Raw genomic sequence first — 16,321 nt, 5'->3', positions numbered from 1 at the left:
CTATTAGCCTATTTTATTTATCCATTTCACACACAATTTCTCTTCAACGTCCAAATATATCTCTTTTGAACGATTTAGATTTCTCTTTACAATCGCAGACAATGGTTTTAATCTTTATTTTATGAATGACCTATTCTATATTAGAAAAACAAAATTTGTCTCATTTTTTTTGGTAAATCTGCTACGTTCAAGTCGTAGACTTACTTCACGTGGCATGGCTTTTCCTTGTGTATTGGAGAGCAATGCTAGACTCGTATTATTGTTACAATGTTATTTACAAAAGCAATTTTACACATTATATTACCCCATTAGCACAAGTCAAGAAAATACTAGTGTATATGAGTTATGAAATCTTTTTCCATGTATGAAAGGAAAAAACCATAACATGTAAGGAATTTCTCACAAAAGAAAGCTTCACGCAAATTTTTATTTTGGTATACTTTAATTTAAGTTTAATGTGGATTGGCGACTCTATTGGATGATCCTTTGGAGCAAACCGGGCAAGACAATGAGACACTCTATTGGATTGGCAACTAACATGGCCAAAACAAGTTCCAGAGATTCGTATCTTGTGTATCTAATAAATAACATGCAACTTACGAATTATTAGTCAAGACATTTATCTGAATTAATAACTTCATACAACAATGTGAAAATGATCATGTCGCAATAGATGACGCTTTTGTTTCATGATATTCAAGTTTGAAATTTGGAAATTCATCTTCTGTATAATCTTATGGGGTTTGATTAACATCTTATTCCGAAAGTAATTTTTTATGTACTGTATTAAGATGAAAGGTTGAACAAAGAACTGTATCAATTCGGTGGCTGTCCAAGATCCTTTGTCTTGTTTCTCTCTCATTTAGAGCAGGGAACACGTCGGCGGCCTAGCAATCTAACGGCCACGATCAACTCCGTTTACATGCACGTCCCTAATTTTTCTAAAAATGTAACGGACCGTTTTATCATCAAACGAAAAAAAGGCAACCGCACCCTCGTGGAGGATCCGAACCGTGAGAACCTTAACCTGTGAATGGTCCATTCTATGTCCACGTGGCAGCTTGCCCAAACCCGCGTTCGATGGTCTGTACTGTATACGAGTCACCAATCCCTAACAAAATCCTCTTTGTAGGATCCGGATATTTATGAATCGTGCATGTTTATCATATATTTCGTAGGTGTTGTTTATATTTTATTTTAAATAAAAAATTCAAAATGATTTTTGACTTGCACAATGTACGATGAACGGATACGATTTACGAATTCGGAGATATTCAAAAGAGGATCTAAAGAAGATCCGGACCCAACCCGCGACGGACCCGTTGCCCGGTTTTGTTTCCATTACCGACTCTTCAAACGCTACGTCATCGGGGGGCCCACAGCGCACAGCTGGAGGCGCTTTTACGGACGTAGCAGGAGGATGAGTTTGTGGATGAGAATCCAGGATTAAAGAGGGAAAAAAAAAAAAATTAAAAAAATGCGAAATAGAAAAAGCAAAAAGTGGATGTGTGGGCTGGGAGCCTACGACGCACTGAGCCGCTAAGTGGTCGACACGTGTCGTGATCCTGAGGCACGTCGTGGGAAGGAGGGAGGCTGTGAGGCTTCGGCAGCCTCAAAAAAAAATTAATTAATTAAAAAAAAAGAAAAAATGGGAGGAAAATAATTAGTGGCTGAGATTGCTCGTTGCTCGCAACAACTGGAGCTTCTGGGAGCTTTGGCGTTAGGTCTCTCTGACTAAGAGCGCTTTCTCTCTCCTCACCCATACTCTCACTGTTTCTCTCTCTATATTATACTCTTCTGTGGAGGCTCTTGGATTTGGTTTTTGGTTTTTGCAATTGAGTTTTCAAACGGTTCGGATCCAGTCGCCATTGCCGGAAACTATGCCTTATCCGGCGGGATTCCGGTGAGTTACCGGACTCTGTCAGTCGCTCTTCTCGAATAGAAAGCTCTGAATCCGCCATGGATGTCTCAGAAGGTACGCTTTCGTTTTCTTTTGGAATCGGCCTTGTTCTTTATTCTCCGTTTGGTTGCTGATGAGAAAATTCAACAATTTTATCAAAATTAACGAATGAAAGATGAGCTTTTGAGCTTCGTTTTCGATTGAGAAACCGACTCGGAAGTTCATCTGAGTTGAGGAAGTGATGAATAAGCTTCGATTTTGAACAATTGAGCTGAATTATCTGGCTTGATTTGATTAATTTTCTCGGCAACCAAACAGATGTGTTAAGATTGGAGAACAAGGTCCGAGTCACTATAGAAATGGCCTGTTTATTTACTGATCGAACTTTCTCTCTCTTATTGTTCGCCATGTTTGTTCTTGCTTCGTAGTTAAAGGTTTTGGCGTGTACCGGTTCGTTTTGGTGAGGATTCTGAATAAAGAAATTTATTTTTGTACTTTCGGAGAAGCGTCCATCTAGCTCTCTCCGTGTTGCGGTGGAATCTGAAATTTTAATTCGATCACTTGTGCTTTCGATTCAGTTTTCGGTTTCTTTTACTTTCATGTGAAAATTGGACTGCTTAATTCTACTGCTTTAGAACCAGAGACGGATCTCTACCGATTGTTGTGCCTTATTTTTCTTTTGCAGTAGCTGTAGGAGTAGAATCGTCGCTTTCTCGGCTTTTCTTTAGTAGTACAACCGAGACGGCTTTACTCGTAATAGCTCTCGGTGCTTTTACAAATGAGAGAAGGTCCTTGTTCTATCCATTGCTCATCAGGGAGGATTTGAAGCAGCGCGAGCTACCTGGGTCCGGTAAATGGACACAAACTCATCTGGAGAAGACCTTTTCATCAAGGTAACATAGACTGGAGTCTGCTTTGTTGAAATTGGAAGTATATTAGTGAGTGCTAAGTAGATGAATCATTGGATTTGAGTGTGTATTAGTGAGTGCTAAGTAGATAGATTATCGGATTTTTGTTAATGGTAGGCACGAAAGCCTTATACGATTACCAAGCAACGAGAGCGATGGACAGAGGAGGAGCATAATAGGTTTCTTGATGCCTTGAAGCTCTATGGCCGAGCATGGCAGCGCATTGAAGGTTACAATTCATTAGCTTTAATTTTGTAGTATCCCTTGAGTTCATTTCTGTACTTATAGCTATTGGGAAGGGGCTGCAAATGGATTGATTTTTATTTATGAACTGTATTTCTTGTTAGTCTCGATCTCAGTCTGCTAAATATCTGTTGTTAGAAATGACTCGAAACCTTATTTTTGACATTTTTTTCCTTATTTGAGACATCATCTTTATCCTCTTCTCCCCCCTTTTCTTCTGTTTTTGTTTAACAGAACATATTGGAACGAAGACTGCTGTGCAGATCAGGAGTCATGCTCAGAAGTTCTTTTCAAAGGTTAATGGATACCTTCTCACCTTATGGTTATTTGATATGTACAATTTTTATTCCGAATGCTTGGTTTTCCAAAACATGGATCCTTTAATTTGCACTACTAGGGTTTTATAAAATGCAGTTGGTAATTTATTTTATAATAACAGGTGTCACATATTTCCGTTGCTGTGACTATAATCATCCTGTCATCTCATTTAGCTATGAAATACTTATGAGGACCGTTACAGATTCTTGTAAATGCTACTCTAGTAGAGTGCATTTGTTCATTCATAAGCTTGCTAGCCATACTAAATTTGATAAAAAGGATGGACCAGTGCATATGGTTCCCATCATTATGAGGTCTGGAAAGGGTAAGATGTAGCTGCCCGTACCACAGTTTTCAGTGATGTTGTTTTTCCATGACGCAAACCCTCAACCATCAGTAGTTTGGGGCAAGCCATACATTGGGTGAAAATGTTATCTTTGCATTTTTAATGCTTATGCATGACATATCAAATGTACCGTGACTAGACTGAAATAAAATTTCAAACTTGAACAAAGACGGCTATTAGTTTTTTGAGTTTTGAGGGTAAGGGAATTTAGTTTAGCTGCATAGTTTCTTGCTCATTCTCACTCTTTGTCAAGAAATTCCTCTACAATAGTTTATCTCCAAAAATAGATCTTAATGGAAAATTTGGAAAGAAACTTTTGTTAAAAATGGAGGCCAATTGTTATGATGTTGTCAAGGAGATTTCAGCACTATACGATAGGTCTTAGATATAACATGATAAAGTCTTTATCGACCGTCTGACTGTCCATATTTCATCTATAGTTAGGAAAATATCGGTGGATGGATTGTGTTTTTTTAATACCCTGAAGATGGTAGCCATGAAACCAAAAAGTAAAAGATGTCAGTTAGCACCTTAGTGAACGTTTACTAGTCATCCACTCTAGGGGAGGGCCTGACCTTATAGAAAAGGGCAGCCTTGAAAGTTGGGAAAGCTATATAGGTTGGTCTCACATCATTATACCTATGCAGCCATTTGTACAGATCAGTAACTGGGAAGTTGCAATATATCATTTATGTCAAAAGACCACAAGAAAATTATGGACTATGATGTGTACACTGATTATTCTCTCTGCATACTCAGAGTGATGTTTGCTAACTAAAAACTGAACACGAATTAGCTTAGATTGACTGGTCTACTACGACTTTGATTCATGCATAAGCCTTCTAGGATGCTTATTACGTATGGATAGAAGGGCACACGATTTTTTTTCTTACTACAGTCCGTTCGAAATTTTGGCTCAACTACAGTGGTTACACTTAGGCTTCAATGAAAGAAAACTTTACTGTTAGGTTTAAAGGTGAAACAGAGAGTACAGTTTGGGGAAATATATAGGTTTTTGGTCTTTTATGGGTATAGATGTACAGTGGGAGTAATATGAAAAAGTCGCTATGGACCTTATGACTCTCCCCTCCCCTTGGAACATTTTGTTAGAAAACGATGTAATACGTGATCTGCAGTTTGGAAAATATCAATTAATGGATTGTGTGTGTTTTTTTGTTCATGCTGTGAAGATGTCTGTCATGGTCCTTACTGAGCGTTTTCTAGTCATTCATTTTAGGGGAGGGCTTGACCCTAGGGAGTTTGAAAAACTATATAGGTTGCTCTTACATGATCATACTAGTGCAGCTATCCGTAGTTCGGTTACTTCCATACAGATCAGTGATTGGGAAGCTGTTGCAATATACCCATTTATGTGACAGGCTAACAGGAAAATTTTGGACTAGAAAGTGATGCACTTAGTAGATGATTAGCGTAGATTGTTCTGTCTACTAGGACTTTGATTAGGTGATTGGAAGCGCACACGATTTGTTTCCAACTACACTTTGGACAAGCTTTAAACTTAAAGACACGGTAGCTCAATTCATCAGGCAGCAGAGATAAACAGAAAAATGTTTGCTCCAGTACCTCCATCGTACTTGGGGCTGGTTTGGTATTTCTGTGCTTTGAAAAAAAAGCTGATTCTACTGTGCTGTCAGAATAAGCGGCTGTGAAATAAAGCAACAAAGTGTTTGGTAAACTTTTTTGTAAAAGTGCTTTTGAAAAAAAAAAAAAAAAAAAAAAACAGTATTATAGTGTTTGGTAAACTTTTATGTAAAATAGATGTGAAAAAAAAGCCGATTTTTCAATACTGGGTTTTGCAGCTTCTTGTTTTTGGCTTTTTTTCACCCAAAACTGTGAAAAAAAGCTGAAGCTGAATGTTTACCAAACACAAAAACAGCTCCCAGCTTTTTTTGATACCAGCTTTTTTCAGAATCACCTCAGTACCAAACCAGGTCTTGGTCTCATAGCCACCCGAAATCTTGTTGAAACCGTGAATATGATCATTTACTGTTTCTAATGCTTATCTGTACTATATGAATATTTAAGTTTCCATTTGTTTGGAATCAGATTTTAGAAGCTACAAGGGAGAAACAAATATCGTATACAAATTTATTTGGTAGGTAAACAAAAGTAAACTCTGGGGGACCATGTTAGATGTTGTCGTAAATTGGTCGGTCCCAATGAATTAACATGCCATCAACTTCCTCTTATTATTGTTGTATGCTCAATTGGAACTCATCTCTCATCTGAAACATAGAGTTCAATTTATTGAGGGTATCAATGGAAGTCACCCTTTTAACTTTACAATGGAGTTGTTCCAGAATGGTCTTGATCGGAACTTTAGGGCAAAAAGCTTCTGCTCTTATTCAAGAGTTTCCAGTGTCGTACATTTTAGCCGCTTACTCATGGATAGTTGAAAATGACTTAAAGTTTCAAGCCATCGTCCTCTTCATATTAACACTCCTAGACCATACCATGAGGTCATTATCCTCTTTCTTTCTCCTCTTCCGCCTAGAGACTAGAGTACACATTTCTTAAGCATTGTTACACATTACTTTGATATGCACTAGTTTTTTCTGGGTCTACAATTTCTGTACGGTTATCACATACATATTTCAGAAAAGAAAAAAATGGGTTAAATTTTTTATTCTCGAGGTCTTCCAAATTCACCTGAGTAATTGAGGCATTTCGCTCCATTCCAATAATTCTTATATCAAACTTTGAATATGAATACTGACGCAAAAAGGTTTTGCTTTCAGCTGGAGAAGGAGGCACACAATAAAGGTGTTCCAATGGGACAATCAATTGACATAGATATCCCGCCTCCACGTCCCAAGAGGAAACCAAGCAATCCTTACCCTCGAAAGTCTAGTTCAGCTGCCACGACATTGACCACTCCGCATGTGGGAGCAAAGGATGGAAAACTTTTATCTACAGCATCTTCTTCACACTGTCCACAAGTAGTGGATTTGGAGAAAGAACCACCTCATGAGGTTATTATTTATATATCCATTTTTTCGATCCAAAGACTTTTTATGTTCTCATGGTTCATGTTATAGTACTTAATATGCAATTTCCTTATCAGAGACCTACTGAAGAAGAAAATCCGAAAAATGGAAAGGAAAATCAGGATGAAAATTGCTCAGAAGCCTTCACTTTGCTCCAAGAACATAATTGTTCCTCTGATTCTACTGCAAACAAAAATTCTATACCTACACAGGTGGTGCTGAGAAACGCTTGCACTTTTCAGGAGTTTGTGCCTTCGCTGAAAGAGGTAATAAGTCAAGATGTAACAACTGAATCTTATGTTACTATTGAACTTAATGGAAATCAGAATATGAAGAAAAATGATGCCAAAAAGATAGTTCAAGTTAATGGCACAAGTGGAGCCTCAGTGTCAGAGAACACTAATGCTCTTCATAAGAAGTTGGTTCAAGGTGAGAAAGCAGATGATTTGAATTGTGCATTGCCAACAGATGGGATGCAAGGCACTCAGAACTACCCAAGGAATGTTCCTGTACATGTACTGGATGGCAGCATAGGAGCGTGTAATCAAACTACACCTGCAGATATGTCATTCCCTGACTCCGGTTTCCATCCTATGGGGAAGGTTCATGGACAGCCTAACCTGTTTGCAAATCCAGCTGCATCTACTACTACTGAACATGAAAGTAATGCATCAAGATCTACTATTCATGAAAGTAATGCATCAAGATCTACTATTCACCAATCGTTTCCAGCTTTTCACCCTCCCTTCACACCATTCCACCATGGTCAAAAGGACTACCAATCATTTCACCACATTTCCTCAACATTCTCTAGCCTTGTTGTGTCGTCTCTGCTACAAAACCCTGCAGCCCATGCTGCGGCTGGCTTTGCAGCCACATTTTGGCCTTATGCAAATGTGGAAAATACGGAAGACTCTCCTGCATGCTCCTCTGCTGGAGGTTTTCCACCGAACTCCCCTCCAAGTATGGCAGCAATTGCTGCTGCCACTGTAGCTGCTGCAACTGCATGGTGGGCAGCCCATGGATTGCTTCCCTTGTGCGCTCCTGTTCAAACTTCTTTGAGCTGCCCTCCCATGCCCATGACTGGGGGGGTTCCGTCAGTGAATACTGATCAAGATCCTGCAGTGATGACAGAGAGAGGTGAGAATTCTCTTCAAATTCCTTCTGCAGAGGATCAACAATTGGAGCTGGAACACTTGGAAGCTGTGGATGCTCAGCATTTAGCTTCACAATCACCAAACAGGTCATCATCACACTCTGATAATGGAGGTGCAGAGCCTAATACAGAATTGAAGTCTGCTGATGATGAGAAGGCTGTGGCATCAACTGCTCAAGTTAATGATTCAGACAATGCAAAGAGTAGAAAACAGGTTTTCTTTGATATCGTTCAGTTGCATAGTATTGACTACCAGTCCTCCTTTCAATGCTTTGTACCTTTCACGTATTTTCAATAAAACGTGTGTTTCTTATTATTAAAATAATAAACAAATGTCAGGTTGACCATTCTTCGTGTGGCTCCAACACACCTTCCGGCAGCGAAGTAGAGACAGATGCATTAGAGAAGCATGAGAAAGGCACAGAAGAACCAGAAGAACCTAAAGAACCAAAAGAACTTGATCTAAATCTCTTAGCATCTGATTCTAATTATCGTCGCTGTAGAAGTATCAGCAACATGAATGATCCATGGAAAGAGGTTTCTGAAGAGGTAGTTTAACATATATCTGAAGCAATCAATTTTGATCAATCTTTTGTGTTTTTTTTTTTTTTTTTTGAATCAATTAGTCTCTTATCATGTTAAATACCTTTGTTAGGGACGGATGGCCTTTCAAGCGCTATTCGCAAGAGAGGTACTGCCCCAGAGTTTTTCACCGCCTTCACACTGCCTCAAGTTTAATGAGCATCAGGATGCTACAGAAGCAGCAAATCAAAATTCTGACAAGAAAGATAGAGATGCATCTGCATCACATTTTGACTTCTATTCGTGGATGTCATTTCCGTATCCTCCAGAAGCGGAGAAAAGTGTGTCACCAGCACGAGGCAGCAACACAGAAGGGCTACTGACACTAGGACTTAGCCAAGGGAAACTCAAGGCCCGTCGAACAGGATTCAAGCCTTACAAGAGGTGCTCCGTAGAGGCCAACGAGAACCGGGTGGCCAATGCCAGCAGCCACTGCGAAGAGAAGGGCCCGAAGAGGTTACGCTTAGAAGGGGAAGCTCAAACTTGACATTCCATATTGTGTGCAAAATCAATGGAAACCTTTGTTTTTGCACGCAGGTTGTATTTTCCGCTCCTTTATATAGTTCGTTTGTGTTTTAATTTCGATTCCAGCAGATCACAAACTTGTCTTTGGCGTGTGTACCATAATCTATTTACATTTGATCGTTTCACTATCTCGAACCTCTTCAACTGCAGTTGTAGGCTCGCGTAATTAGACCCTCGATAAAGTACATTCCAAGTGTTTGATTGATGGACCTTGATGATTACATCTTTTATTTGTATTATTGAGAGAAATCCTTGATGCACAAGTAATTTTTCGGAGTTTATAGACTTGTTTTGACGATTTTACTCATCATCGCTATTGAAATGCAGCCTGCAAGGTTGCCCGGAAACCCTCATGTTCTTGCGAGTTCAATGGAACACGCATTTTGTCATGTCATGTAAGGAGCTTTTGGACAGACATGTTTTCATAGCCATTTCAAGTCTCTATGCCAAATTGCTGATGCCCTAACCCTAACATTAGATCCCTTATCCCTTTACCCCTTGTGTGTTTTTTCAGCTCGTTTTATAGTTGTAGAAAATGGGTTGTGGGTTTACATGTTGACTTCAATCCCTTCGTAAGTAAAAATAATATGTTTTATACTAATATTATGTTTCGGGCTAACTACATTTAACGCCTTTTAAGTTTAAAATGGTTTTCATAATGAGTTACGTGGTTCCTCTTTTCTTACTTTGCATTTGCACAAGGTTTTGGAATTGTATCAATTTATTCATTTTGTCCATTTGAACATCCAATCTTTATTAAATGGATGAGTTTCTTTTCTCAAATGTGGAACAAATATGGCTTACGTGTCAACTCAGAGTATCTCCAAAGAAGTCGTCAAATTTTAAATATAAAATTTTATTTTGAAAGGCTATGTGGGTAGTCTGATGTTTTTTAAAATTTTTCTTTGTAGCCGATGTGTCAAATTAAACTATTATTTATTATGTTATTTTCTTTTTATAATATAATAAATATTTTTAGGAAAAAAAATAATTAAAATGGTAAAAAAAACATTTAATAATTAAATAAAAATGAATTTGAGATCTACTACTGGATAAATACCCTTGGCAGCTAATCCTCTTGATAGTAAAGTAGTAGCATCTAAATGTGCAAATATCGTGGCTGGAGTAGGATTGGTCAATTGTGTCAATTTTGGCAGCCACCACTTTGCTGCCAATCCACGTCATGTCATTGCCACATTGAAATTGACATTTCAATTGAAAAACATAATTGTAATCCTTTTTTAATGTTATTGTCATCTCTTTTGAAAATGCTCTTCCAATTGAGGGTTGCACGCTCATCTTGTCATCTCAATTTAATGAAAGATCAAATAGTCCACTAAACTAAAGACTGTAATATGAAACAATTAAACTTAGACGACCCATTTTCAAAAGCCCTCGTGAAATGCAGTTAGCCCTTGTATTTAGTAAAGAGGAAAGAGCAGGAATAAACAGTAGTAAAAATTAAAAGGCGTGACTTTTTTTTTTTTTTTTTTTGGGGAAACAACTAAAATGCGTGAAATTTGGCATTTACTTTACAAGGGAGAAATTACCTCCATTCCATATTTACAGTTGTTCTGTTTCCATATAAAGAATAGAGAACTTAATTTACATAAACTCATGCAAAAAAGGCCATCTCCTTCCACATTTGCCTTCCCTGCACAGGCTATATTATATACAGTCCCCTATCCAGTAGATATATGTGTGTATATATATATATATATATATATATGTCTCACTATCATCCCCCCAGAGTTCAAAACTTCCCTCCGATCTGACCACGATTTACCCCCATACCAGTAATATACAAAGAAAAAGCCGGTTTGTCAATAAGGGCTGTACAGACGCAGTCATATTTACTTTGCCGAGGAGCCGCGGGCTTGCACAGGAGCAGGCTGTGATTTCAGAAAGTTGATCCGACGGGACTCCAAGTTCTGAATATATTGTTGGATTCGCTTCTTGTTGGCAGGAGTTAGGGAAAACGGAGGTGTTAGTGGCAGAGACGTTGCTTCTCCTGCAATAAAAGAAAGGAGAAGCATAGCCTTGGAGTACAATGCTTCGACACTGCCTTTGTTCTCCATGTACTCGTCTACCTGGAAACACATGGGCAGAATCTAAATGGTCAACGATTGTGCAATCAGCAAACATTATTAGAGATGTAATTTGAAAAAGAAAGAAGGGGGCACTTGTGCAAGTTTACTTACAGCACCACTTGTGCCAACTTTGAGCGCTTTTTGGTAAATAATTTCCATGGCATCCGGCAATTCAGCAGCACCTGCTATATATATATATATATATATATATCACTTAATCAGCAGAATATAAGCAGAAAACTAAAAACTGTGATCACAGACAGTTTCTGACACACTAACCATCCATTTCTTGGATATGATAGGATAGCCTCTCTGCTCGATCAACAGCAACAATGAAACCTTGCTCTGCCCACATCAAAACAGATGAAGGCCGGCTAAAATCTACATTTTCTGAGGCTTTTGTTGATAAGGCTGCACCTCCCTGCAAGGATTCATTCGCTGAGCTACCTTCAGGTGATTTATCCTCTTTAGATGATGCCAGCCAAGTGCTGCAAATTTGAATAGATTTCTTCCATATGGCCAAAACAAGAAGTTGAACCGAAAACGAGTCTAGAAATAGTCCTGCATTGTCCTGCAACCAAAAGTAACAATTACTTTAATACAAACCCCAAAAAAGTCAAGAGTTTTGTCTAATCATGCTAATATAATTAAGTTCTTTGATACACTCCTGTAAATAAAACATACTATGATACTGAACTAAATACATGATATCCAGTGCAACAAAATGAGACGAGCACATTCCACAATGTATAACTGTAACTGACGCACCTTTTCCTGCGACAAGTCTGCAAGAACCTGAGCATACTGATGTAAAAGATGGAGCCTAGTAGAAGGATGCAGTATAGATAGTCCTTGCACTTCTAGTAACAGTGTTGATTCACAAGATGCTGGTAATTTAGCTGATCCGCTAGTTTGTGAACTTTCTGCACCCACAGAACTAGCTACCTGCTCCTTGGTTTTCACTATAACTGTTTTATCACGATCTTTCTGCTTTGAAGCCCTGAGAGAAGCTCCCGTTGTGGAATGAAGGGGCAGAGAAGATTCAAGGTAATGAGAGAAAGAATCGACCATAACATAGTCCTTCTCGATGGACTCCATTGAATCAGAAACTGGACAAGCAAGGAAAACCAAAATAAATAATTCAAAAGACGCACAAGGATAAATAGGGAATCCCAAACACAATTACAGACCTCGAAGCTGATCCTGCGAGTTTGGATCTCGGGTAATAGATGAGTTGGTAGTTTGCCAGAAATGCATTTGCAGCATATTGTCGGAGACAGAAGAACTAGGCTGTTCGACCGTGGATTGAAGCGGTGGAAGCATTGAAGGGTGACCAACATCCACTTGATACCTACAGATTATAATATAAGAAACTATTGTAATGACTGCATGGGTATATAGTATAAGATATCTTCCTTACTGGATATCCAACTTGTACAAAATGTCAAATGTACTATAACTAATAAATCATGCGCTTTGAAAGCTATGAAACCAAATGCTTTACCTAGAATCTCTGAGGAATTTGTGATTGAAGAACTCCGTAAATGATAGTCGCTCAGCTGCAAATTGAAGTATTAATTTTTACATGGTTGCTCTGTCGAAGGGTTAAGTAAACTCTTGATATTCACACGACACTAGCAGTGAACTCTCACTTTCTTGACTCTGATTATAAATTAGTTAAACTACAAGCATAACAAAAGAAAATTCCTTATATAACAATCATGACCTGGCTTTAGACGTAACAAGCTTCTGCAGAGATCTACACAATCTGGATGCAATTCTTCTAAAGCACCATCTGGAAACCTCAGCTCAGTCGATGTCAGAATATTTTGGAAAAGCTGTACACAGTAGAAATCATTAAAATAAACAAGATAACACTTCCAAATCTAACATACATGTAACATAAATTTCATATAGTCAGCCCTTACCTGGGTAGAATATGTGATGCAAATCCTAAAATCTTATGACCGAAAAAAAAAAAACATATATATATATATATATATATATGTATGTATGTATTCAGATTTCCACAGACCTGAAAATGATTATTCCCATCAAATGGTGGCTTCCCGGTCACCAGCTGAAACAAAATTGCTCCAACGCTCCACAAATCGGCCTGCAAAGACCATAATAACAGATTAAAGATGAATAAAGAGGGCAGAGATTCCTACAACGTTGTCAGCAATGTCAGTTTCATATTCTATCACCTTTTCATCATACTTTTGGTTCAGAATAATCTCTGGAGCCATGTACAGTGGTGAACCACATAGTGTATCAGCCAAGCCCTCAATGAGGAATCTGCACAGGAACATCAAGACAATGACCAAGTGCAATATACATTTAGAAATAATTGTCACCGATGTTTTATTTTCGTATATTGTCAACTGAAGTTGCTTCAGATCATTTTTAAAAATTGATCTTCAGAGAGGAGGTGGTGAAAATTTAATAAATCTCTCTACGTACCATCGAAACAGTTCATGCCATCTCAAATTTCCACAAATTACAAAATATATCTGCATCTCTCAGTAGTAGATGTTAATTTCATAAACCACAGGTTATGAATGGAAGATTGGGATAACAGAGGGAACTCAGAAACTGATGTACAACAAAAAAAAATCCTTCTTAGCAATATAAGTAAACGACACAAAAATAATTTATCCTGCTTATCAGAAAGCCAAATAATTGGGATGGTGCTGAATTCATATTGGTTGGATAAACTATTGTCAAAGCATGATATCATACAAGCCTAATAAGTAAACTTTTTTACTCAGGTTGCAGCTATAAATTAAAAAACAATGTGGAATAGGGAAAAGTCGAAAAGAATATAAGTCGTTTACCTTGCAAAACCAAAATCCCCAATCTTCAACAGTGGGGTATCTTCAACCGTCGTTGACAAGAGTAAGTTCTATAATTTCAGCCAGAAATCAACAAGTCACGAACCAAGAAAAACAAAATCCAATTTTTCCAACAGTAATTGACAAAAATCTCAAACTTCATAAACACACACTCTCAAGAATCATGACTCGCGACAAAACAAAAAAGCGCAGTACCTGCGGTTTTAAATCCCTATGAATGAGGTGCTTTTCTTGAAGCACTTGCAGGCCTGCAGCTGTTCAGGAGAATCCAAATCAAACATGTCAAAATTCCCACTTGCAAAAAAGGAAGAAAACAGCTAAACCATCAAATTAAGAACATTCCCACCAGCCTAATTAGCCTAATCATCCAAACATTATTTCCATATCTAACAAACAACACAAACCAAACTGGCCACCAATTCAATAACCATTCAACTTTAATCCATCTAAAGAGCCCGAATTTAATCCGAAAAGCGTTGGAGGCAAACCCAATTATCTAAATCCCCCAAAAATATGAACTTCCATTAAAAACTTGGATTAAAAGTAGAATTGATCACAGAACAAGAAAAATACCCAATTGCCTCATAAAGTGCCTGGCAACAGTTTCTGAAACCTTCCCATGTCGGCGAATATAATCCGCCAGGTCGCCGCCGTCACAGTACTCCAGCACAAGGTAGATTCTGTCCTCGGTCTGCCAAAATCCCCAAACCACCAACATTACACATACATAAATAACTCGGAAAAAATAAGGAAACAAAAACAAAACAACCTCGGAAAAAAGGAAAACAACCTCGATGGCCTCGAAAAGGCGAATGATGTTGGGGTGGTTGATGGTGCTGAGAATGGATATTTCTTTGAGTACGTTGTCGCTGACTTTTGGGCTGAGCGGCTTCTTGTCGATTTCTTTGACGGCAACTTCAGTGCCGAGTTGTCGGTGCCGTGAGCGCCAAACAACCGCGAATGAACCCGACCCGACTTTGGGGCCCAGTATGTAGTCTCCGATGAGGCGGGACTGGTTGGGGTAACGGTGATCCATATGCGCCGCCGCCGCTGGGGTGGTGGGTCTAAACTCTAATCGTCGTCGCTGCGAGAGAAGATCATGGGTCAATTTTTAAAATTTGTGTGTTGACTAAAGCTGTGAACTTGAGTGTGGGTTTTGGGGAAGCAGGTCGACGGTGGCGATGACGGTGGCTGTTGCGTAAGTGAGAGTGGTGGTTGTGTTTTGTGAGGATAAAAGAGGAAGCAATGGTCATATCGGAATTCGGAAACAAAACCCAAAGTGAGAGACTTTAATCACATTTTGTGTGTGTGGAAAAACGACGCCGATTGTCAATGCTCGCTTGCCCAGGAGAGGGGGAGAGGGGGAGAGGGAGAGAGAGAGAGAGAGAGAGAGAGAGAGAGAGAGAGAGTCCCAAAGCAAACACTTTCGCTGAGAGAGGGATGTTGAGTGGAATGGATAGCCTAAAAATCTAGAGGCAAGAGCAGAGAATATAAAGCTAAATTCCTTGATAAGTCTCCTTCACTGGTATGGTTTTATGTTTTTAGTTTGATTTTGTTCTTGTTTATTTTTGTATACAATAAGGATTTATACCAAAAAAAAAAAAAAAAAAAAACAAACAAAAACAAAGAACCAATGATTACAGAGTATTGGTGTGATCATATTCTCCATCCAGTTTTAGCAGTCATGGCTAGCTTAAAATTCATTAGATTTTAGAACTTCAAACCTCCACGTGATCATTGTCAATTGACTATAAATAAACATAGATTGTGTATGGTTTTATGCGAGATATCTTTGTCCAAAAACCATTATTAATGATGGTCTAGTCCTAATGCAGATGGGATTAGGACACTGGCCCAGATTGGAATTCCCTTGATCGTATGGCTAAAGCGATGGTTAGCGCACAGACGGAGAATAAGGGGGACTGACCTGATTGAAAAGCCCTTGATCATATGGATACACACAGAACAGGCTTTGATTTGATGTGAACTTACTGCACTATTGCCCAAATATTAGACAAATACGAACTCAAGGGCCCACCCACAAGTAACCGAGGCTTGAAAACGAACTTCCAAGTTTGGTTTTCTGTTGTGTACCCGACTTAGGACTTATGGTATCAAAGTACTTATTTTATGAGAAGAAGAAAAGAAAATAGAACAAGTTGTAAATCATTAGAGCATCTTTAATGGTGCCCTAAAAACAGTCCATACCATCATATGTCTTTAAATTTAAGGACTTGGTGGTTTCTAATCAATGTTCTAAAAATTGCTAGACCCTAGTCGGGCAGTGGGAAGGGGCACCTAAAAAGCTAGGCAGGGCCTAGGCAGGCGGCCTAGACGGATTTATGTAAATTTATTATATATATTGTAAATAAGTACTCATTTACACCTAA

General features: G+C 38.6%; 2 protein-coding genes across 4 annotated transcripts; one reads left to right on the top strand and one right to left on the bottom strand.

The window, feature by feature from the left end:
- Positions 1–1,605: 1,605 nt before the first annotated feature.
- Positions 1,606–9,114, top strand: LOC137721155 (protein LATE ELONGATED HYPOCOTYL). Of its 2 annotated transcripts, none has more exons than XM_068460264.2 (9): positions 1,606–1,975; positions 2,329–2,360; positions 2,586–2,793; positions 2,926–3,037; positions 3,286–3,347; positions 6,475–6,708; positions 6,801–8,093; positions 8,219–8,428; positions 8,535–9,114. In XM_068460264.2, the coding sequence occupies exons 3-9, from the start codon at positions 2,755–2,757 to the stop codon at positions 8,946–8,948; spliced, it is 2,364 nt and encodes a 787-aa protein (XP_068316365.2). In that variant the 5' UTR covers positions 1,606–1,975; positions 2,329–2,360; positions 2,586–2,754; the 3' UTR covers positions 8,949–9,114. The 2 variants fall into 2 exon arrangements, with proteins under 2 accessions (XP_068316365.2, XP_068316366.2); XM_068460265.2 differs by having other exon boundaries at positions 1,699–1,975; positions 2,589–2,793.
- Positions 9,115–10,491: 1,377 nt separating this feature from the next.
- Positions 10,492–15,490, bottom strand: LOC137720730 (serine/threonine-protein kinase ATG1a). 2 transcript variants are annotated; one of them, XM_068459842.2, is made up of 13 exons: positions 14,722–15,490; positions 14,505–14,622; positions 14,127–14,185; positions 13,914–13,981; positions 13,284–13,374; positions 13,112–13,192; positions 12,803–12,914; positions 12,581–12,635; positions 12,267–12,427; positions 11,845–12,185; positions 11,356–11,647; positions 11,188–11,258; positions 10,492–11,076 (listed from the first exon to the last, which is right to left on the bottom strand). In XM_068459842.2, the coding sequence occupies exons 1-13, from the start codon at positions 14,965–14,967 to the stop codon at positions 10,840–10,842; spliced, it is 1,932 nt and encodes a 643-aa protein (XP_068315943.2). In that variant the 5' UTR covers positions 14,968–15,490; the 3' UTR covers positions 10,492–10,839. The 2 variants fall into 2 exon arrangements, with proteins under 2 accessions (XP_068315943.2, XP_068315942.2); XM_068459841.2 differs by having other exon boundaries at positions 11,188–11,261; positions 14,722–15,489.
- Between the last annotated feature and the right edge of the window lie 831 nt (positions 15,491–16,321).

This window comes from Pyrus communis, chromosome 1 (assembly GCF_041283825.1).
Source record: "Pyrus communis isolate YQ-2024b chromosome 1, ASM4128382v1, whole genome shotgun sequence".
Taxonomy (NCBI): Eukaryota; Viridiplantae; Streptophyta; class Magnoliopsida; order Rosales; family Rosaceae; genus Pyrus; species Pyrus communis.
The sequence above is the reverse complement of the archived record's forward strand: the minus strand, read 5'-3'. Positions and strand labels throughout refer to the sequence as shown.